The following is a 22,869-nucleotide window of genomic DNA, read 5'->3' as shown; positions in this document are numbered from 1 at the left end:
AAAATTATTTTACTGCTGACAGCATTGTCATAAATTTTAACAAACAAGGATCAGCTCCTGCCTGGGAAAAAACACAAGAATAAAGGTGAATATTTTTATTTTGAAGCCTACAGCATTTTTTTGAAATACAACCATTTGCCTTATCTTCTTGAGGGCATTAATTTAATAAAAAGCATGTCAGATCAAGTAGCCAGTTGCTCCAGTTATGGAACAGTTTCATTCCCTGGCTTTCTACCCCTCTCCAACCCTGCCTGCAGTCAGTCAGCTGTCTGAACTGGGCCTGGGAATGTGGCAGCCTAGGCAGTCAGGCTACAATTGGGAAATACAACTCCAGGACAACCCCAAAAGTTGTATTGGTTTAGTGACCAGTATCTGGCTTGTCATATCTCCTCTCACTTTCTCCAGGACATGCCTGGAGTTACAGAGCAAGTTCAGCACAATCCCTACCCTTCAGAGCCCAGCGCAAAGGGCATTTTCCCAACTCAGCCACTAGCAAAAAAAAAAAGTGTGAGGGGAAAATACATTTTAATTATTTTATTTTTCTTAAATATAATAGAACCTTCTAGAATTTTTTCCAGAAACAGAAACATTAAAAAATTATACTTTATTACAAATGGTAAACTCAGAGTGCTAAAAAAAAGCCTCTTATTTACAAACAATACTGGGCAGTGCCCAAATAAACAACATAAAAATAACTTACAAAGTCATGAAGTAGTTTATTGACATTAATCAACTTTCATAAAATAAAATAAAAAAAAGATATGTACATACACAATTTACTTGAAGGCAGGCAGAATAGTTCTTTTTTTTGTTTGTTTATCAGCCTCCCACAAACCTCCCTCCCACTTTTTTGTTTGGTTTTTTTTTTTTTCTTAAGGAATACTACATAAAGCAATCTACAGTTTCTATTGCAGTTTAACCTTTAATACTGAATGATCATCGAATGTTAGGTCCATGCAGGTCTTGGTCAATGTTAAACGAAGATCTGACATCTCATCCGAGCAGGAACAGCCCTTCCCGGCGCGGCGCCGGCCGCTCCACTCCCGGCTCCGGCCGAAGGCTTTGCCAGTCTTTCCACACATGCGCCTTCAGAGCACAGGCAGGACTCAGCCTTCCAGCCTTTGCCACCAGCTTTACGCCTCTGCCGCTTTGGATTTCGCCCGTTTTAGTTGTACCACAACATCACAGTTCCCGCTGAAGAGTCTCTTCAAAACGTCTGCAACTGCTGTGTGAGCATGAGCTGGCACCCGCTGTTGACGTGGTTCATGACCTTCTGCTTAAGCTGTGCAACCTGTTCTCTGAGCATGTTGGCAGTGGATGCCAGCTCTGAGTTCTGGGCTTTCAAAGTTTTCACTTTTTCCTCCAACCGGGCAATCCTTTCCAACTTCCTTTTCCGGCATTTGGACGCCGCGATTCTGTTCCTCATGCGTTTTCTCTCGGCTTTGATTCTCTCCTGTGACTCCATGTCAATGGGGGACAGGGGAGGGGTTTCCCCGGGCATTTCAGGTACAGTCTGCGGCTCCTCTTTCAGCGCCTGGAGCCGGGGATGCTGCACGGGCATCTGTGGGTTTATGTGGTGCTGGGGCGCGTAGCCCATGCTGTTCGTGTTGTAGCTGGGCGCGGAGCTGAGCGCGTTGGGGTTGAAGTTGCTGAGGTTGGCGTACACGGGGGGCTCGCTGTGCAGGCTGGTGTTGAAGCTGGTGCTGCCGGCCATGGAGGACACAGGTGCCATCCCGCTGGTGACGGGCTGCGCGGCCGAGGTGACGCTGGGCAGCGTGTTCTGGTTATGCAGCTCGGCCAGGGCCCGCACAAAGCCCTCGGCGAACCCCTCCTGCTCGTCCGTGACATTCTTGGGGCACAGGAACTGCGTCGGGGTCGGCGTGGTGGTGATCAGCCCGTTGCTGGACTGGATGATGAGCCGCTCCAGCTCGGGCGAGGCTAGTTTGAGGAGCCCCACGTCCGGCGAGGTGAGGATGTCGGCGTTCTTGTTTCTCAGGTGCGGCTTCAGGTTGCTGGAGGGGTCGGACAGGTTCAGCGTCATGTTTTGCTTCAGCACCTTGGCGTTATTGTATCCGTACCCGCCGCTCTCCGGCGGCGCGAAGCCGGCGCTCAGCGCATCCTCGTAGAAAGTAGGCTCCATCTTTGCACTCATAGAACACAGTCCGGGGCGGGGAAGCTGCCCGGCCGCCGCTCAGCTCCCCGCGGGCACCCCGACCCTCCCGGGGAAGGGGAACGCGGAGCCGGGGAAGGAGAAACGCGGAGCCTTACTGGGGTGGCTGCTGCTGCTGCTGCCGCCGCGCTGGGAGCCCGCCCGGCCTGGCGGGGCGCCTTCCCGCTCTCCTCTTACTCCTTGAGCCGGCGCTGTCGGGACGCCGCTCCGCCGCCACAAGTACTTTCCGTGGCCGGCTCCGCGCAGCTGTCGTTCCCGCTCCCCGTCCCGGCGCTCTCTCTCCCGTTCCCGCCCGCTCTGCGCCCGCTCCCGCCGTGCAGCCCTTCACTTATCAGCGGCCGCGGGCCCGCTAAAAATAGCGCATGATGTCACCCCGCGCGCTCCCCATTGGCTGCCGCCGCCCCGGCCCCGGGGGGGGCGTGGCCCGGCGCGGCGCGCGGGCCCCGCGCGGGTCGCCATGGCCACCCCCCCCACTCAGAAGCTTCTTGAGCGCGCGCGGGGCACTGTGGGATGACGTAATGCCGGGGGGGCGCGCGCGGGGCACTGTGGGCTGACGTCGTTGTTTTTGAACTCTCTGGTTACCGCGTCCCGCGCGCGGGGCTGGCTCGGTGGGGTCGCCTCAGCGGGGGGACGGGGGGGGACACACAAACCAACCCCCCCATCCCCGCCCATCGCCGCCAGGCCCGCTGTGTCTGCGCCCGCGCTTGTGCTTTGTATCGGGGGTTATTTGTGGTTTTGTTTGTTTGGCGGCTGGCGCTCCCCCCGCGTTTCCGGTGGTGCTGTGTCTCCCTCCCTTCTCCTGCCGCCTTCCCCCCCCGCCCCCCCCGCGGTGTTGGTTCGTCCCTTCAGGCGGCGCTCCCGGGGAGCCCCACGTGGTTTCCCCGTCCCGCCGCCCTCGCGGCTTCCAGGCAGCACCGGGGGCACCCCCGCTCCCCTGCCCGCCCTGAGCCCCTCCCGGCACCTGCCGAGTTCCCCCGCGCCCGCCCGCACGGCCCCAGCCGCGGGGTTCGGCGTTGGCGGACAGCCCCGCGCCTTTACAGAGAGCCGCGACGTCAGTTCCCGGCCTCGGGAATAACCGGGATAACACAGGGGGGAATAAAATCCCACAGGAGAAAGCAGAGTTGCGAGTGGGTTTCTCTGAACTCGTCCTCTGAGGGGTGGGGACAGAGACGGCCTAATTTTAGAGAGTGCCCCGGTATTGGTGTGGAAGTACAGGTTAGTCGGGAGGGAGAATAAGGGCTGGAGCTGAAGGATCGTGGTGGAGGAGGAGAAAAGTCTGTGCTGGCATGTTCCCCTCGGAGCAACAGATGGGAGATGTCTGGTTCGCTGGAGCCGCTCTGAGCGAGCGGCGTTACAGGGCACGGCTCTGATGAAAGGGATGCGTTTGTCTTACCTTGTCCCGCACACACCCTTCGCTCCGGGAGGTGTGGGTTTGGGAATGCTGACGGGCAGCTATCTCTGGAGTAAAGTGCAGCAGGTATTTGAGGGCAGGCGGTTACAATGCGGGGTAGCACGGGGACGGACGGAAGGGCTGTGCTGGTGTGTTTGGTTGTCGACACTGCAACAAGTGCTCTTTACGCTCCCAGCACAAAGTTCTTACCTGCTATTGTCCAGCTTCTTGTGTCAGTGAAGAACTTGGTCTGTCAGCTTCAATCCCTTTTCACGATATGAGAAGCTGACAAACTTATGTCCAGGTTTGAAAACACACTTTCAAATTCTCCCGTGCTATATTTTTTCCTGGATATAATAACATAATTACCAGTTACAGTATAGGAAGGAGCAATGAAACAAACAGAGACACAAATGGCTGTGAAAGAAAAGGTCCAGCTCCTCTCTTTGAAGTTTTTGACATTTTTTCCTCTCAGTTTTCCCCTTTGTTCCCACCTAACTTCATTTGGCCACACGGTGGGCACTGGTGTTAGTTGTGTGCAGTAACACATGCGGTATGTTCGTGTTAACAGTTTGTGGCACAAAGTAAAAGTTTTGGTTGGATGGGGGAGCTCTCGATGTGCTGCTGGTGCCCACACAGCCCTCACAGAGGCAGCATCTCTGAGCTGCAGGTAACTCAAATTTCAGCTGCATAAACAGGTCAGCCAAGCAGCCCTAAGTTACTGCACATGCATAAGAAAATCTCTGAAATGCATTAATGCAGTGAGTGCTCAGAGCAGTTCGACTCTTTTTTTAATCTTTACATACAAGATAAATAGAGACCAGTGACTGGCTCTTCTGGCACCAGAGCCAAGGGGCATCAAATGGAACTGGCAGGTTTGGAATGAAATAGAGAAATGTCTCCACAGAATTGTAGTTCAGCTGTGGAACTCCTTGGCAAGAGTGGACTGTGGGGTTTTAAAGTGATTAGATGAATTCACAGAAGAGAAATCACTTAAGGCCTGTTGAATGCAGAACATCTCTAGCTCTGGAAATCCCAGGGATGCAAATAACTTGTGCCTGGAGGAGCACCCCTGGTTTTCTGTGCCTTCCCAGGGATCTTGGCTCCTGTCAGACATGGGTATCTGGTGGGACCTGATGTGGAGGTCCTGAATGTGGTAAAACTCCCTCAGATAGTCCTTAAGCAATCTGTTTCTGTGTCACCTTGCAAATTTTATATTTATGAAGAGCTTGTCTCTGCAAGGAAGAAATTCTGGATGTAAGAAGTGTAAGTGGTGAATTCTTACTAGTTTATTGTGTGGAAATTTTGAAATAAAAATTACTTTAAAATTAAGCTAAAAAGGGATTTTTTTTGTGTGATTTGTGGTGCATAGGAAGCCATGCAAATAATTTGCTCTATAGACAAATAATACTAATAAAGTTTGTTCCAATTAATGATTGACATGTTTAATTTATTAAGAGTTTTGATGTTTTGTTTCATCTTTGGGGGTTTTTTCCTGCATGTTTCTTCTGTCCTAGAAAGCAAAGTTCAGACTACGAGGAACACAGTCGGTGTAGCTTTAACTCTGTTTGGTTCAGGTTTGTACAACCTGAAAAACTGCCTTTATAGCCCCCTGATCTCAATGCAAGGTTTTGATTAACTTCAGCCAGGGTTGGATCAGGCTGGAGGGATTCATTTAAACTCATTTAATTTAATTTTTTTTTTTTTTTTACCCTCCACCCTTTTCAGTTTTCTACTTCCTTCCTCTTGCAGAGGTGGAGTTTCAGGACTTGACATTCCAGTTTGCCAGGGACGTGTTGGTGCTGGGGCCTGGAGCTGTGGGGGACAGTCAGGCCACTCATTATGGTAATTGCTGCTCACTGGAGGTTATTTGGTCCAGGCTGGAAGAGTCAAGCTGGTCATGAAGGTTGAGCTCTGAAATCAAAGAGCTCTTGGCTGCTCCGAGGGGATTTTCTGCCTAATTTGGGACTGACTGGTGAGCGGGTGCTTAGGAAAGGCTCGGCTTAGATTTCAGCCCAAGCTCAGCACCCCAGACCCAGAGAGTGATGCAGATCCAGTGGGATCCATGGATAGTGATCCTTCATGGCCATTAGCCAAGGAGCTGGGAATTCTGATGACTGTGCCCTGATTTATTAAACACCTATTACTTCAGGGCTTTCCCCCCCTCCCCGCTTCCTGATATCCTTAAGAAAATATTCCTTTAGTAGGATGAAGGAACACTTACTGACCCATTTATAAACCAGAGCCATTTACATGTCTCAATAAACTAACTTGTGGGCAGGGATTGCCAATTGGATTTGTGAGAGGCCAACACACTGAGCAGCAGTAATGCAGATTTTGATTTATAAAGTTCTCTAATCAATCAATAGAAGCCTGAGTGAGACAATCAGATAATCTGAATAATTAAATGCCTTTTCAGGGACAAATTAAAATTTCTTATCCATACCACATCCATCTAAATTGTATTTGGTGTCCAGGAATAAATGGGGTTTTTCTGTTTCACTCCTGTATCTCAAATGCTTTTGGCTTATTTTGAGATTATTTGAAAAAAAAAAAAAAAAGGATAAATGACAGTTTCTGCTCTTTTATATTGGAAAATATGCTCACAGAAAGAAAATGCTTGTTGCCACAGTTTAAGTATGTTAGACATTTATTTATTACTTGTATTCTATGTTAGATATTTAAATATATTACTTCCTTTAGACATATTAGACCATTTTGCTTTTTCCCCTCCTCAGAGATGCTTTCACATTTTTATTATATAGAAAATAATTTTTGTTATAGAGATTTTTTCCTTTTTTTCTCATATGCTTTCAACTGTGATATCCTGCTTCACCTCTGCATGAAGTGAATAAAAGTGGGAATTACTGGATCTTCTCACAATGCTTTCCACTTGCTTAAGGAATTACTATAGAGCAGATTTCCCCAAATGGGGGAGATGAATTTGAAGAGTCAGAAGGAACAAGTATTTTTCTTTCATTTACTCTATCAGAGCATAGTAAAAGAAGCTGGGAGCCAGGTGGCACAAGGAACAGAGTTTCTTTAAGCCAAGTGGAAGTACAATAATTCCCAGGTCCTGCCCTGTTCCTCAAGATGTGTTTGCGCAGTCGGTTCAAATCCACCCAAGTCTGCAGCACATACAGGTGTGGCAAAGAGGTGCCACCTCATCCACCCCCGGCTTCCGTGGCCTCTCCTCTTGCTCTTTGCTCCCAGCAGGACTCACGTGGCCAGGTGGAGATCCAGGAACTGCATCTGGCTGAAATAAAAAGAAGTAAATGAATTTGAGGATACCAGGAAGGGGTGGGAAATGCACAGGCTGGGGGGAGAGCGGGGGAAGAGTGGACCCCACTCTAGAAGGAGACCAAAAGTTTGTCCTGAGCCAGTCTGCAGTTTGCACATGAAAAATGCACCTCAGAACCACAGGCAGTTGGAAATGAATATCGTGTCCATCTCCTCCACCCTCCATTAGTCATCGCTTAACCAAGCCATACGCATTCAGTCCTTTTCATCTTTCTTCTTGTCAAGCCCTTTGGCCTGTCCCCCTCACCTACTCATCCCACCAATCATTTTAATTAATCTCTGCATTTCTTTGAAACTAATAGTTTGCGGAATGGAGGAAAATGAGTAGGTTAGAGAGACAAGATTGTGGATGATGGAGGTGGGGCAAAGTGAGGAGACTTTGCAAGACCTGTTGAGCGACCTCTGGGGCAGGACAGCACTGCTGTAAACACAGAGAAAGGCTGCACGAGTGAGGGAGGAACCACTAAAAACATCTTCCATTTTCCTAAGAATGTTGCCTGAGCAATTCAAACCCTGGATGTTCATGTGCAGCAACACATGAATGAAAGCTGTGATGGGATTGTCTCTAAAGTGGACAGGAGGATCTCTTCACCCAACTAGGTTTCTCACTGTTGTGCCTCCCATTCCCAGCTGGCTTTACAGACGATTTCAGTGCTCACTGCAAGTGCTCAGAAATACATTTCTGAGTATGACTACAAGTAATGAGCCATATATTTTTTTTACTCAAACAACTGTATGTATTTTAAAATTTTTGATTGAAATTCTGAGCAAAGAGAAGTCAACGTTGTCTAGAGATGAGTCTAAGAGGAATGCTGGGGCCTTACTTCCCGTGCTTTTTAGAATTCCAGAATGGTTTGGGCCGGAAGGGACCTGAAAGATCATCTAGTTCCAACCCCACTGCCACAGGCAGGGACACCTGCCACTAGAAGGATGTTTAGGATGTTGAAAATCTCAATGTCACACCGTTAATGTCTCTGTGTTCATTATTCCTATACCACAGCATAGCTGGTGCTCCAGGAAATAGAGAATGGGCAGAGTTCCCATCCTGTGGAGCCTACAGTCGGAAAAATCCTCTACACACCAAGAGGGCTGGCAGAGGAGCAGTTGATCCGCGGTGGGAGCCCAGGGAGGGAAGGTGAGCACGAGAGGAGGCACTGGAGGACGGGTGGCATATGGGAAGCAGACGGCTGTGCTTGGCATTGTGAGCTGGCAGCAGGAAAAAATTCCCCACACAAATAGAAGCATGTTGATGCTGAGTGGTGGGGAGGGAGATGAACACCTTTGAAAAGGTATTTATTATGTTTGGGGAGAAAGATCCCACTGGAAGCCTGCATTTGTTCCCATATTACCGAGGAGGGGGTTCGCTGTGGAGAACTGGAGGTGGCTTTCTGGCTCTTGGATATTTCCGTAAACACGCAATAAAGTCGGTAGTGTCAACAAAATGGATTTATTTATGGTTGTCAGTTGCGACTAAAAGCCGCAGAATAACTGGATTTAACTATTCAGAGGTAAAATAGCCCAGTTTTGATGAGGGTCTCTGAATGCTTGGATTTTTAATTAATAAACAGTCTGGCATCCTGACAAAGTCGACACCTTGCTCTGTCTTAGCAGCTGTTGGCACAGTGGGCTCCTGGCAACCTGGGATAAAGCCATGCTTGCAACAGGAGAAGGGGAGGAAGCGAGTCTGCGTGAGCCCAGAACTGCCTAGTGCAAAGCACCACAGAGCTCAGGGATTTCCAGGGAATAGTGAAGCTTTCCTGCCCTGTGCCGTGGGCTCTGGATCACACACGGACAGCGAGTCCTCATTACTGAACATCGGCAGTGGCTGGTGGGTGGCAGAGGAAAGGACACCTGTCTGGATTTGGGCAATGTCCCTGACAGGAGGAGCAATGAACAGGGAAAGCATTCAACAGTGAAAGTAGGTCCTGCAGGTTGCTCCCTCCCAGGGATTAGAGTGGTGGAGCCCGTGGGGAAGTTCACAGAGTGCCTGCTCACGTAATTCAAATGGAAGCATTCACTCTGGATGACAGTCATTTGTGTTGGAGTCATGGTATGGGAGCAGCTGTGGTTGCCAAAGAGCCAAGGAAGGCAGTGCAGGGAGGAACAGGCATAGCCGGGAAGGACAGTGCCTGGAAGCACAAACAGGGATCAAGCCTTTGGTTTTGGAGAAGGTGCTACAGAACTGCTTCTCTTTCTCAGTCCCAGCTGATTAATAAACAATCTGATCTCTGATCCCAGCTGAAGCATCACACAACAACAGTGTAGCTGCTCCCCCCTGATCCAGGCAGCCCTGTCATCTCAAAGGGTGGGAATGTCCCAGTCTTGCCCACAGCAACCTCTTAGGACTTCCACAGAACAAGAACCAGGATAGTCAAACCCCTCAAAATTGCTTTTATTTCCTCTTTTCTTTGGTAAAAGTTGTATGCAGCTGCTGGCACAATATCTATATGTTGCCTTATTTCAGAAGGAAGCAGACAAGGAAAATTTAGCCCAGGATCCATATTGATCCCTACCTGAGATCCTGGGTTTTTTTACAATGGGTTCAGGAGCGCTGTTCCCATGTGTGCTAGAGCAAGTCCATGAACAGCCAGCGGTGCCTTTGGCAGATGCATTGTTCAGCTCACAGGACTGTTCACAGCCTGTTGAGAACATATGAAACATATAAAAAGCCATAACATTTAAATATATTAAACTCAAGTTTACAAGATCGAGGAAAATTTTCAGGATAAAAGGACAATACTAAAGCAAAGGCCTAAGGGCTATGATGGCTGTGAATTGAGATTTGGTTTAGTTTAAATTTTACCTTTTTTTTGTGGAATAACTAGAAAGCCATTCCAGAAGTGGCTGTGTGGTATTTAAAGAGCTGGGTGCTCTGTGCACAGATTTCCAGAGGCTCCTGCTCAGTGAGGAGAGGGCTGTGGGCTCAGGTGAGTGATGTGTGAGAGGTGAAGCACGTGTGGTGTAAGAGTTAATGGCACAAGGTAGCCTTGCTCCATACGGGCACGTTTTGTGCTGATGTTTTCCAGTTGCTGCGTTCCTTGCAGTCAGGGTAGGAAAAGGTGTGTGTGTGGCTGGCAGAGCTGCAAGCCCAGACACAGCACTTCTGGGTGTGGGTGCTTCCAGCCCAGTGCCAGGTGCTTCAAATAGGCGTTTGTGTCAGAGATCTGAGGTCAGTGCAATGATAGCCCGTTTCAGCCCTGGATTATTACACAAATATTAATAAAACAGTGATGTATTTCACATTTATATTATTGGGCAGCAGGGTATTTGCCTACCCCTGTAGCAGTACTGGTGGGGAATATATTTCTCTTCAAGACAACCAAGAGAACTTATGAAGTTTGGCAAAAAATTTGTTCCCATTTTTAATGTAACCTTGTGAGTTCAATGTGAGAAGTAATTTTCTGTATACCAGTAGAGGAAAAGCAGAACAGAATAAACTCAAATGGGGTAGAAGTGCACTCTTCCCTTTAGTCTCCCTGCTGAATGACTCTTAATCACTTTTTACATCTTTGTAGCTTGATTTCTCTGCTTGTAAAAGGAACATAATGATACTGAAGTCCTAGTAAAGCATGCAGATCTGGGGGGAATAAATGCTGGACAAGTAGTATGAACTATTTTTATTTTTAAAATGCATTAAGGAAAAGGTACAGAGAAGGAATGAATTTTCATCTGGAAGAAGACCTAGGATTAACTTGTTGGCATAGAGTATTTGTTACTGCCCCCATTTGCTTTTAGGATATTAATCATTGACATTTTTATTGGTTCATCAGCCTTGTAATGCATTTTGAATCTGACCCAGGACTGTGTGGAGCAAATACTGGCACTTAGATTTATGCCAGCTTTACTCTCTGGCCACTCTTTGACATTTTTTACCAAATATCTTCCTGTGTGCTATGGGCTTTTTTTTTTTTTTTTTTTTTTTTTTTTTTTTTTTTTTTTTTTTTTTTTTTTTTTTTTTTTTTTTTTTTTTTTTTTTTTTTTTTTTTTTTTTTTTTTTTTTTTTTTTTTTTTTTTTTTTTTTTTTTTTTTTTTTGTGAGGTGATGGTGCGAGAGTTTGTTTTGTTTTCTTCACATTTTGAATCTGTGCTTTGAGGGGCTCTGCCAGTGATTTGGAGTTGTCCATGTCACAAATGCAGTGTAGGGGGAAGTACCACATGGCAGCTTCCCAGGAGGGGCACTGCCACCAGCACCTCTCCAGCTCATCCCACAGATCATTTCTTTAAAGAGTAAGCCTCGGTTCTTAACCCGAACCTTTGAGAAGAGGATGACCATGTGAGACACAGGAACTCTCCTGCTTTACACAGCCCTCGGGGAAGAGGGTGGGTGGCCAGAAGTGTGCATTGCTATTCCTGGGGAGGCGAAGCTTATGGCCCCCTTGGACACCTCCTCCCAGTAAATCTGCACCTAAGCCTTCCTGCCTGTTTTACACCTGTGTTAAGGTTTGGAATGCTGTCCATGCAGCAATCCTTTTTAAGGCAAACTCCGGAGCGCTCCTGAAGATGTAAATCAGCAGAGCCTGGAATGACGTCGGTGCCCCGTGTGCTCTGCCGGCCCTGCTGACACAAGACAGTCCTGCCTTTTCCGGCTCCCACGCTGTCCCCTCCCTGGCGCTGACACAGCCGGGAGGTGAAGAGTGTTGGGAAATACAGCCCGTTCAGATGTATCCCAGCGAAAAAACTGAATGGCTGCGGAGAGAGGAATTTGCTCCTTTTCAGGGTGTCACCGGCATATCCCGGATTAAAGTCTTGTCGGAACCACCCTGTAAGTGCCAGTCACTGCTCTCCCTGAAAGCCGGGAGCTTCCCTAGTGTGTCCCAACAGCTCCTGGCTAAAGGGAGTTGCGCTGCAACTGGAAACTCGATTAAGCGAGTCTCCAAACATTTCATTCATCCTCTCTTGATGCTTAATACACCTTTACTGTGGCGGGTCGCGCTTCCTAAGCCGGACATCGCAACTGAACAAAGGCTCGTCCCAAGGCTGGGTGTTGTGTAAATAAAATCGGTGCCGCGCAGGGTGTCACGGAGTTAATGCGGAGCCTGGAGAAGGGAGGGCGTGGGAGCACATGCCAGTGTTAACGTTCTGCTTTCTGCTCAGGATTGCAACAGGATTGCAACAGCCCGGCCTATCTGAGCTGCTGCACGTCCCGACAGCCTGTCTGCTCCGAATTTGATAGGGGTGGTGATAGAACAACACACCTTTCTGGGAAATGGTCATGGACAGCAACACTTCGTTTTAAGGCAATTTCAAATAAACCGTAGCAGTTTTCTTCTCGGAGTGGTGATGCTTTCCAGGTGGCCAAACAAAGGAAATCTATAGGGCAGCATTCACTCAAGGGGTAGTTTTGGGGTGAGGAGGGGGAATGTTGAAAATCCCGTGGACTTCAATAGCTGTGGTAATATCTCTGTGATAGCTCCGACTCCTTCACTTACTTCTCACAGATCAGTAATCAGGGAACAATTGACAGGAATAACCCCCCTGATAAAAATATACAGCTGTTTCTGAAACAACAGCATTTGATATGCAAAGCTGTGTGGTAAAAGGGCATGCTCAGGCTGTTTTTTCAGGCCTCATGGGAAGTTTTACAAAGAGCAAGCTACCTTTTAGCAAGCACTTTTCCGTTAGTTTCAAAATTCTCCTTTGCTTTTCTCTAGAATGATTTTCCCCAAAAAAAGTGATAGAAGCCATAAGAAAAACCTCAGCAGAGCTTACTGCTCCCTTACCCCCTTCCCTCCCTCTCTCCTCCCACAAACACTGGGAGCTCTCAAAAAATATTTTGGTATCCTGGAAATTAAAAACAGTGTCTTTAATTTGTATTTGTCTTGTGATGGCTCTGACTTTCACCACCTTGTCCTCCCCTTTGTTGGGAGTACGTGTGTGAGCACTCCCTCTAATGTTGTTTATGTGCCCACTGTCAGGTTCAATAAGCAGTTTCTTAGCAGGGCACCTTCCCACGTGAAGGAAATGTTTCCACTTCTTGTCCCAGCTTGTGCTTCTTCCATGTGCAGTGTCCTGATAGAGAACAGCACAAGTGGGTATCAGTGATATCAGTAATTCTTTGCTGATAAATAGAAATTAACTCTAAAACCTCATGAATCTACTGACAGATTAGTCCAGTGTACAGGACATTTTATAGGTGTTCTAGTTATGTGAGTTTTTATGTAGTGCTTGTTTTAAATTTAGGCATTTTATTAATAGTGGATCAGGAAAATTTTAGAACTGTAGGACACCGATGCATCTCTTTGGTAAAATGGAAAAGAATGTGGTAACCAGTTCAAGGATTCTCTATGTAAATAGGCATATTGCTAAAGAAAGTCAAGGTAAGTGTAAATGTGAATAATTGCTCCCAAGACAAAGAAAAATTGGCAAGCAGCCACATGGAAACTAGAAATTTAACTAGTTTTATGCCAATAAATCATCCTGGCGCAGTCACAGGGCTAGTCAAGTGAGTGGTAAACCCACAGCCAACCTGTAGGACCGAGGAGTTCCCCTTCACAGCTGGGTGTAGGTAAGTAAAATTTCCCAGAGCAGAAAAACACGTTGTAGAAGCCGCCGGATTTTCAGCTTTGAAGTGGAAGAGATACTTTCATTTTCAGTATCTCCATTAGAGCTTCTTTTTGTGAGACCAGGAGTGTGAACCCTTGTGTCTGAGCCAAAATTCCAACCTAAGCAGAATGTACTCATCTAAATTTCCCTTTTGGTTTCATTTGGCCAAGGTATTCCTGGGTGTAGTGTTGCTGTGTACTGTTACTGCAGTTGCTGTGCTGGGAGCTTGGGAAGGCGCCCGCCTGGAAGAGGTTACATAAAACCCAAACCATTATAAGCTCCGAGAAACCCCTGAGTGTGATGATTAAAAAAAGAAAACGATTAGGGAAAACACATCAAAGAGCCTCAGTGAGAGTCCTAAAAGGAAAAATACTGATTATATTTGTTTTGATTTTGTCTTAACATGAGGTAAAAGGCGTGTGGTGTGTCCTGGGTCGCCACCCTGAGGGGTGTGTACTTAAAGACAACAGAAGCAGACTCCAAGGCTTCCATGGGGTTTATTTTGGTTGCAGGGCTGGGAAGATAAGATATAATTGTACCATATACATAGTGGTGTGTATCAACCTGAGAGGTTGCACTTCCCATACACCCCTGAGCACCTTGCCTACCCTCTGCCTCCTAATCTGTGTCCAGCAGGAGAACTCCGAGCCTTCTGACCTTTCCAGAAACTTTCAACTGTGATTTTTAAAACAATCCCAGAAGTGTTTTTCTTTCTCCAAATGTGCAGTTCGTCTCTCTGGTGAAAGAAGTCAGAGGCATGAGATGGGTAGCATTGATTGCTAAAGCTGGTGTGCCAGTTCAGGTTCAATAAATTGTGAGTCTTAGGGGCTCAAAATTCTTTAGAATTCCACTCCGAGTCTGGGAATAAGAGTAGACATTTATTGATGGTCCTGTTGTTCACACTCCACCGGATTCTGTTATTTTAGAACAATGTTAGTTCCATTTTTAAAAGTTTTTTTAGACTTGCTCTGCCCTGGGAACCAGGTTAGAAAAGGTTTGAACTAATAAAATATGCAAAATGTGGTTTTAGGGCTCTCCTTTAATGTGGAAAGAGGAAGAAAAGTTTTAGTCAGTTATAACAAATCCAGTAAGGGAATTGTTTACTTAACGCTCTCACAGTTATTTATTTTAATATACCTTTTCAAAGCTTTTCAGCTGGATTTAGTTCATGTGGACTCACATATTAAATAGTGGTTTTTACGAATACGTGTTTTTCAGTTGTTGTTCTGACTTCAGTAGTTACAGTAATTTTCTTTCTGAATGCTGGCATAGTAGATCCTAAAAAGCTAAAGGAAAGTAATAGGACTTTAGAAAAGTGGAAATACTAAATATAATCCTTATAGACTTTGAATTTAGGTAGGAAGATAACATCTGAGTTTATTTGCCCATGAATGTAGATAGCATATATGCATTTATGAGGCAATAATGCCTATTATTTTCCTATACCAACAAAAATAATTGTAAAAAATGCCGGGTGTAGGAACACACTGTGTTGGTGGCAGTTGTGTGATGCACTGACTTTGCTGGTTCTTCAGGTTTGTCTTCAGCCTTGTCAGAGCTTTCCTGAGTTGGGGTCCAACTGCTGTTTCTGCAGTTCTGCTGCAGAAACTGGCTTGTACTTCATGACTTTGCGTATAACAAAAAAGAGGCTGCTTGGAACAAAACAAGGAACAACACCTCTCTTCTAGGTGAGAGATCCTTGCATTGTCCTGGACTCTGGAGAGCCGTGGGTGAATGAGCCAGACATGAGAGACAGGATGAAGGGCGTGGGGAGCAACACACCTGGCAGGACAAGAGAATTTGTCTGTGTCTGGGGTTTCCTGCCCTTGTGCATTAGGTACATGGAATTTTGTTCAGCTCAGGAGCCTCAACTTTTTTCCCTTCTTAAAAGAACTATTAAAAATGACTCTGTTTGTATTACCAGTGGACCTGGATTCATTTACTTTTGATCTGATGCTCACAAAACAGCAGAGCTGTTTGCAAAGGTTATAGCAGTGTAATGGCAAAAGCAGCAGTGACAAATACCTTTGTTTTTTCCCTTTTTTTCCCTTCTTATATCAAAGCTAAAACATAGTCTTGATTTATATGCAGAATTACTGATCTTAAAGCTGTATAATAATACATCTAAAGCCTAGCACAGCTTATAAATACACAAAGCATGTAACTTAATAGTTATTTGTGCTGAATCTTTTTTTTCCCTGCATACTCTGTCCTACCTTTGTTACTGAGGGCACTAATGCTGCACTAATGTAAGAGAAACAGCTGCATTTATCTTCATTTTATTCTCCCAAGTCACAGCAACGTGCTGGAACAAAAGCCACTGTCTAGGGCAAACCTTCTGAAAGTCTTTTAAGGGCATCCATCTGGGCAGACTCTGTGGTTGTGGGCGGGCTGATGCTGTAAATGTTCATCCCACTAATGGTCTCATTGATTTTTATTTACGCTCTTTGTAGGTTGGGCAGAGTCTCACTTTGAGTAAGAGTTGCAGAGAATGTGCTGAATTCTGGAACTGCAGGCGGGTGTTCCACTAAACCCAGTTTTCTCTGTCTGTTTTCAGGGTGGTTGATCAAAGTGGTGCCTCCCAAACAGACTGTCCTGTCTCCAGTGAAGCAGAGGAGAAGTGCAGTTGGTGAGCAGTGTTAAAAACCAGGTGCATAAGTTTGAAAATGTTGATCCAAATCACGTTATTATAAGTACTAGGGAAATGTCATGACTTACTGAGATTAAACAAAGACCTGCTTAGAATCTTGTGACTTCAGCTCATAAATGGATTTCATCACTCATTACAGCTGCATAAACAAATGCATGTGGTACATATGCATATTTTGTTTTGGGAAGCTGTTGTTTTTAAAATCCCCTCCGAGTTGTTTTTTTTTTAATTGCTCCTAATGAGCCAACGCTCCCTGGTTCTGGAGCGATGCCTCGTGTACCTGAGCAGCACAGCACACTCATTGCTTTTAAAAGGGAACACTTTCCCTGCTTTTGTCCCTTCCTGGCAGCTGAACTGCTTTGGCAAGCAAGTTCTTTTAAAGGAGGAATTTACAATATGAAACCTGGTGTCAAAACTTTTATTCCTTTTATGAAGGCAGCCTTGCCCTGGTGCTCCTCTGGAGCTGTGGAAACGTAATCCCTGCCCAGGCAACAATTGGAGAGAGTCCTACACACGTCTGAGCTCAGACTGAATAAGTTTGTCACGTACCTGGATATTTGTCAGTTGTTTAATATAATTTTTTCATGTTGTCTGTGGCCTTGTTTCTCCTGATGGGCCTCTCATAAGGAATCCTAGGAGTGGATGCCCTGTGATTACCCAGGGGAATTAGAGCTTCTCCCACGTTTCCTTGCCAATATGTTCCAAGTGGGATGTGGCAAGATTAATCCAAGTTTTGGTCTTACTGCTGTGATTGTTACCTGAAGGCACTAGTGGTGGCAGGAGTTTGTGATGTAGAGCAGACACTTGTCTGTGGATTTAAAAAGTGGTACAGATCAAAATTGTTGAGCCGTTTTCATATGTTTAGGTTCAAAGTCACTGTTTTCAGTTAAACCCATACTTTTTGGCATCTCCCGGCAGGCACTTATCAAAGTTTAACCTCAAGAAACCAAGATGGCAAAATATCTGGGTAATTTTTTTAATTTCAATGTACCATTTCATATTCAGGACTGGGAAGCTGGATTATTCCTGGATGGGTAGTGTCCCATTTTGATGTTACACTATAAATTGGTTTTTTAACCCTATCTAAAGGGAAATCACTTTCCCCCAATACCCCCTCAAAAATTCAAGGACACTTTGTGGCCATTTGCTGAGAAAGATTTGAAAATCAAATTTAAAAATGGATATTGCTGGGGAGAAACGTTACTTTTTTCCTATTTAATCACAGCCTCCTCTTTTTGCTTCTAAAAACTAGAGTCAGGAAAGAAAAAAGGACAACACTGTGGGACAGTTCATATCCAGGAGTGCTTACATATATATCCTGTATAGATGGATTTGTCCTGAAGTGCTTTAGTTTATTTTGCTCCCTAGAAAAATAAAATAGGTAATAAAAAGAAATGTCACTTCAACTGCATAAAGCTGAAATATTTTCGCTTTTCTGTCAAGCAGCCTTAATTTTCAGGCAGCTGAGGAGGAGTCAACCATGTGTTGTTCCTAAAGCTTGCTTAAACAAATTGCTGATTGTCTGAGGCTTGGAGTGTCCTGCTCCTTCTGTTAAAGCCTGTGGAGAATCCAGTTGCCCCTCACCTCTGGAAACCTGCCCTCTTACGTAGGCAGCTAAAAAGCTGCCTGACATTAGAGCCTTGTGCTCCGAAATGTTGCCATGAACGCCTTAAAATGTCATATTAATATCGAGTACAGTTCACCCCCAAACCATCTGCCTTTGCAGAGCTGAAAATGATGTTTCAATTAATTAATTTAGCTGTTCTGTTCCCTAATAAGGCCTATTTGAAGCGCTCGGAGGCTGCAGCCAGTGGGGCTGTAGGTCTGCACTGAGCAGCTGTGGCGTGGCCGAGAGTCTCCCTGGGCAGTGAGGGCTCCCGGGAAGCCCTGCCTGCCTCACCTGGATGTGCCTGCTGGGAATATACCTGCCTGTGTCCTTATAAGGCCGTCGCGCTGCTGCTGGGCCCTGTTCCTGCCCCGGCGCTTCCCGGCTCCGCTCAGCCACAGTCCTAAAAAGGCAGTTCCTTGCTCCCGCTTCCCACAGCAGAGCTCCCCAGGGAGCACAGCCCAGCCCTCCCGAGCCAGGCATTGCACTCACAGGGAGAGCCGGCCGGCTGGATTGTGCTGTTGCTTCTCCAGGAAGATGTTGTGTTTACGGGCACTGCTGGGGTTCTCCTTCCTCCCGTTCAGTGAATAATGAAAAGTATAATGCGGTGCGGTGTCCGAGCCGCTCCGCTGGAACACTTCAGTAATGGGATAGATCCCTGTAGGATCCCGCACGGGGAAGGAGACGCTTGGTGGGAAGTAGTTCAGAGCTGTGGTCTTGAAAGCATATTAGGTTATGGGTTTATAATAGAAAGTCCTCGGCAGCAACATGAGCTCAAAGCAATTCACGTCCTTTTCCTTCCCTCCCCTGGCTGCCGTTCCTGCTCTTTGCCTGTGCTCGCTCGGTTCTTTGTGGGGCCGCTCTGAGTTCTGGGGTTCGTTTGTGCTGAAAGCCAGAAAAGGGGTTTCTGCTCAGACTCACAGCGTGGCTTCACAAAACGTTGTGCTTATGTAACTGAGTGAGTGCTGGGTAGGAAAGAGGGAGAAAAAACCTTAGTTTTTAATACCCTGTGCTCTTCCTAATGTGAAACCAAAGCTGCTGCACTCTCCTTCTGAATAAAAACTCTTCAAATGCTGAATATTTTATTAGATATTTTTACGACTCTAATTGAAAATTTCTGAAGGATCTGATTATTGGCTTATTTATTTCACATGCCAAGTTACAAGCTTAGTTACAGTCTGATAGACTTGAAGGACAAGTTCTTTACTGGAAATTTTGGAAAGGCTTGAATATGCTAATTCAAAAGGGGGTTTACACGAGATTTTTTCTTTTTATTAAATCAACAAATCATCCTGGCTCGATTTGAAAAAATTAAGAGGAGTGTTTTTCGAATTTAAGATCTGTGAAATTCTGGCACTGAGGGGTTCCATGCTCATTTCAGAAAGGGGCTTAAAATAATTCTTTTTCCAGGGGGCTGCTTGGGAACAGTCCTTGGCTGATATGTTGTGTGGAGCGTGTGGGACGTTGGGGTGCAGCTCTCAGCCCTGAACACGCTGTACTCGGGCACAGCCCTTTGTCTCCTCAGAGCCACGCGCTTCCTTCGTTTATCAGGCTGCTCCTGGCAATCCTGCTCAACCTTTGGACTTTATGGCCTCTCTCAGGATGTAGCACTGGTTCCCTAATATCTCTTCTCTTGTCTTTTGCCAAGTTTCCAGTAGGCAATGTGGCCATGACAAGCAGGGTCACAGGTGCTGAAGGAACTCAGCAGCACGGACAATGGTTGTTATAAAACTGCATTCTGCAGTTACAAGGATGAAGTACTGCTGCTCTTTATGAATCTGGCATGCCATCCTCATCTGGGTTTTTTTGAGTTTCTAAGGTGTTTTCTAGCTCCTTTTGTCCCAGTGCTAGGTGTGTGCTGTGGATTTAGTAGGTGGGGTTAACAGTTCTGATGGCAGAGATTAAAAAAGAAAAAAAAGGGAGATTGCCATGCACTCATTTAGCTCTGTATTTTCTAATGTTGTTTTTGTACTGCTGGTTCCTTAAATATCTGTCATGTAAAATGGTAAAACAAGTTATTCCTATGTTGGAATGGTAGTAAAGGAGATATTTAGGAAGAAGCAGATCAAGCAATAAGGAAGAGGGTGATTAGAGAGAATCGCTGATCGGGCAATAAGGAAGAGGGTGATAGACACTCTGGTACCACGAGGCAGGAGATGACACACGTCTATGGAATTTGATAATTTAGGAGGAGCATTTACAGCTATAGATTTTGGACACTAAATATAGCAGAGAATTGTTTAACAAAACCCTGACTGAAAAAGGGCTGCTCCTGCCTCTGCCAGGTAGGGGGTAAAGGTTATGGTAAAGGAATATGGTGAATAGCACTCCCTAAAAAGTTCTTCCCCTCGGTGTTTCCTGTTGGTTGTGGTCCCAGCATACGCCATGTGTTGTCATGGTTTGTGACCCCAGAGCCTTGGAAGATGTGTGTTTTTGGGAAGACACACACATGAAATGACAGTGGGACAGCAGTTATTCTGAATTAAGAAAGTGCCCACATGTAGTTTTTAAATGAAAACCAATAAGCTAAACAATAATCATTGCTTATCTTCCATACTCTGTGATTAAAGCAGATTAAACTGTCAAGGTCTGAGCTGGTTCTCCCCTTGACTCTGCTCTTGTGACACCCCACCTGAAGTACCACATCCAGCTTTGGGGGCCCCAACATATGGAGGACCTCTTGAAGTGAGTCCAGAGGAGGCTGAGAAGATGCTGCAAGGGCTGGAGCCCCTCCACTCTGGAGACGGGCAGGGAAAGCTGGAGGTGTTCAGCCTGGAGAAGAGAAGGCTCCAGGGAAACCTTAGAGTCCCTTCCAGTGCCTAAAGGGGCTCCAGGAGAGCTGGAGAGGAACTTCTGACAAGGGTCTGCACAAGAAGGAATGGTGTTAAACTGAAAGAGGGCTTTTAAATTTCCAGAAGAATTTCTTCCCATTGAAGGTGGTGAGACCCTGGCACAGGTTGCCCAGAGAAGCTGTGGCTGCCCCATCTCTGGGAGTATTCAAGGCCAGGTTGGATGGGCCTTGGAGCAACCTGGGATAGTGGAAGGTGTCCCTGCCATGGCAGGGGGTGGAATGAGCTTATCTTAAAGATCCCTTCCAACCCAAACCATTCTGTGATTCCATGAAGAGTTCTTTATGCACAAAAAGCACACTTGAATGCACCCAAACCACCATCAGCCTGAGTGAACAGCCCCCATCTCATGCTCAGTAGTGCCTTTCTCAACCTGTGATTGTGCTTTTCTTAGTCCAAAATGCAGAGTTCTGCCTGGGGCTCTCACTAGTCCTTGTTTTTGTATAAATTTGTAGCAGAGCAACTTCAGTGGGGTTGGTATTTTTTTATAGACTATTCCAACTGTGATCTTTGAACGCATTAATAGTGAAATGAAGGACGCAGCCTCCTTCCAGGATGTGAATTAAATTGTAGAGTTCAGAAAATATAAACTTACCTGCCTCACAGTTTAACTATACTGGTAAAACAGTGAAAAGTTGTTATTTGAAGGTGAAATTTAGAAAACCTTGGGCCCTTCCCGTCACAAAGGTGGTCTGAAGGCCCGCAGTATAATGGCAGCCCTTGTGTTAGCCCTGTGAGCAGGCTCAGCCCTTTGTTCATTCTCTGATCATCAATCTTCAGTTAATTCAGTGAGAACTGCTGTGGAAAAAGGTGACTAAAGGTATCTGAATTTGCCCTTTAACCATAGGAGGAATTCAGCTCCCAGTTCTGATAACACAGGTTAAAGCACACTTTAGAACAAGCTAATGTTGTTAAACCCCTGCATATCAAATGTCATCTGTGTTTGTAAATGGGACCTTTATCAGGAAATGTCACTAAGAATCTAAGGAATCTTTAACCAATGGCTTATGACTTCCAGGGGTGGGCTCTGCAGGTAGTTTATGTAAAGCCAACATTTTACTGTTATTGTATATTTGGTCAGGAAGCAAATGCACCTTCCTAGTAAGTGTGTTTCCATGTAAACAGCACAAACCCACGTGTTCCGGGCTGCCAATGCCATTGCCACTTGTGGAAATCAAACTTACAGAATTTAGAGAATCAACCATCAGAGCTCAGCTTGCTCATTGCTTTGGCAGAGTATGCTGGAAATCAGAACAGAGGAGTTAGTACTGGGGAAACCTGTGCTGTTAATTCACTCCTGTGGTAGTCTGGGGATCATATGCATTGATATTTTGAAGGCTGTAATCATTTCTCTTTCACTAAGTGCAAATCCTTCTGTCTTAATGCAAGAACCAAACTCTTCAGCGCTTGCAACAGACATCCCAAAGGCAAACGGACCAGTCATAGCCCTGAATGACCTGGTGTGACCTCAGAGCTGACGCTGCTTTGGGCAGGAGGTTGAACTACGTGTGCTTCTGGGTTCCCTTTCAACATGAATTATCCCATGATCTTGTGATTTGTAAAAATGTTTAATGCTGGTTTTTATCTCCTTTTGGGGTATCATACTTTGAACCTTTTTTGAGATGATTGCTTTTCAGAGAAGACTTTGGCACTGGGAACTGTCACCTGCTGAAGTCCAGTCACACAGTCAGTCCCACCAAAGTGAAATGTTGTGTGATGTTTTGAACACGGTCACTCAACTACGTTGCACACAAGGCAGTGCCAGCCACAGGTCTGGGTGTTCAGTGTATCCCACGAGCCAGACCATGTGTGTATTATCCACTTTTTAAAAAGATTTCATTGAAAATATTTGATCTGGCCTGCCAAAAAATGTATGATCAGGCTGTTTTAAATACCATGGCTTCAGGATTCCTTTGGGCTGGCAGGGATGATATTCGTATGCCATCCCCAGGATTGGGAGATGTCTCCTCCGCATTCCCCAGGTTGCACAATTCATACGTCATTTGCCTTGTAAAAGGCAAAGCAGTAAAACAGTCTCAGGGGGCTTAATACAACTCATAGGGCCTGAGTTTCCTTCATGAGCCCCAATAGCAAGGTATGGTGATCCTGAAGGAATTTACCAAAAGAAAGGTGGCATTTCCTGGGGCTCTCATCCCAGGTGGGTGCAGCCCAGCTTTAAAGGTACTGACCAGAAGCACCTTGAAGAGCTGGGCTGTAAAGAACAGCAGCTGTTGTGCAATCTGTGATTCCTGTGGTGGGAATGGGAGCCTTAAAAATTGGGTAGGGTAGAGAGCAGGAAATGAGAGCCATTACCTCTGTCCCAAGGGAAGTGGTTCCCCTGGTGAATCACAGCCCTGGTTTC

At 46.0% G+C, this 22,869-nt stretch overlaps 1 protein-coding gene and 1 long non-coding RNA gene across 3 annotated transcripts in view; one reads left to right on the top strand and one right to left on the bottom strand.

Moving 5' to 3' along the window:
• LOC114055180 overlaps positions 1-22,869 on the top strand; it is a 111,467-nt gene that overhangs the window by 19,961 nt on the left and 68,637 nt on the right. For both annotated transcript variants that reach the window (XR_003570674.1, XR_003570673.1), the window contains exons 2-3: positions 7,861-7,995; positions 15,960-16,052. This is a non-coding gene — a long non-coding RNA (uncharacterized LOC114055180). The remainder of the gene's footprint in view (positions 1-7,860; positions 7,996-15,959; positions 16,053-22,869) is intronic.
• On the bottom strand, positions 819-2,516 carry JUN (Jun proto-oncogene, AP-1 transcription factor subunit). Its single transcript, XM_027879040.1, has one exon. It carries the CDS (start codon positions 2,150-2,152, stop codon positions 1,208-1,210), a length of 945 nt encoding a protein of 314 aa, XP_027734841.1. The 5' UTR covers positions 2,153-2,516; the 3' UTR covers positions 819-1,207.

Source organism: Empidonax traillii, unplaced genomic scaffold, assembly GCF_003031625.1.
Source record: "Empidonax traillii isolate 1590-97213 ecotype Southwest subspecies unplaced genomic scaffold, ASM303162v1 scaffold50:size1795014, whole genome shotgun sequence".
NCBI classification, from domain to species: Eukaryota; Metazoa; Chordata; class Aves; order Passeriformes; family Tyrannidae; genus Empidonax; species Empidonax traillii.
This window is presented reverse-complemented; position numbering and strand designations above follow the sequence as displayed.

What these genes read in the sequence shown, in the direction of transcription:
- JUN (XM_027879040.1), bottom strand. Translation starts at nt 2,152, where the DNA reads ATGAGTGCAAAGATGGAGCCTACTTTCTACGAGGATGCGCTGAGCGCC.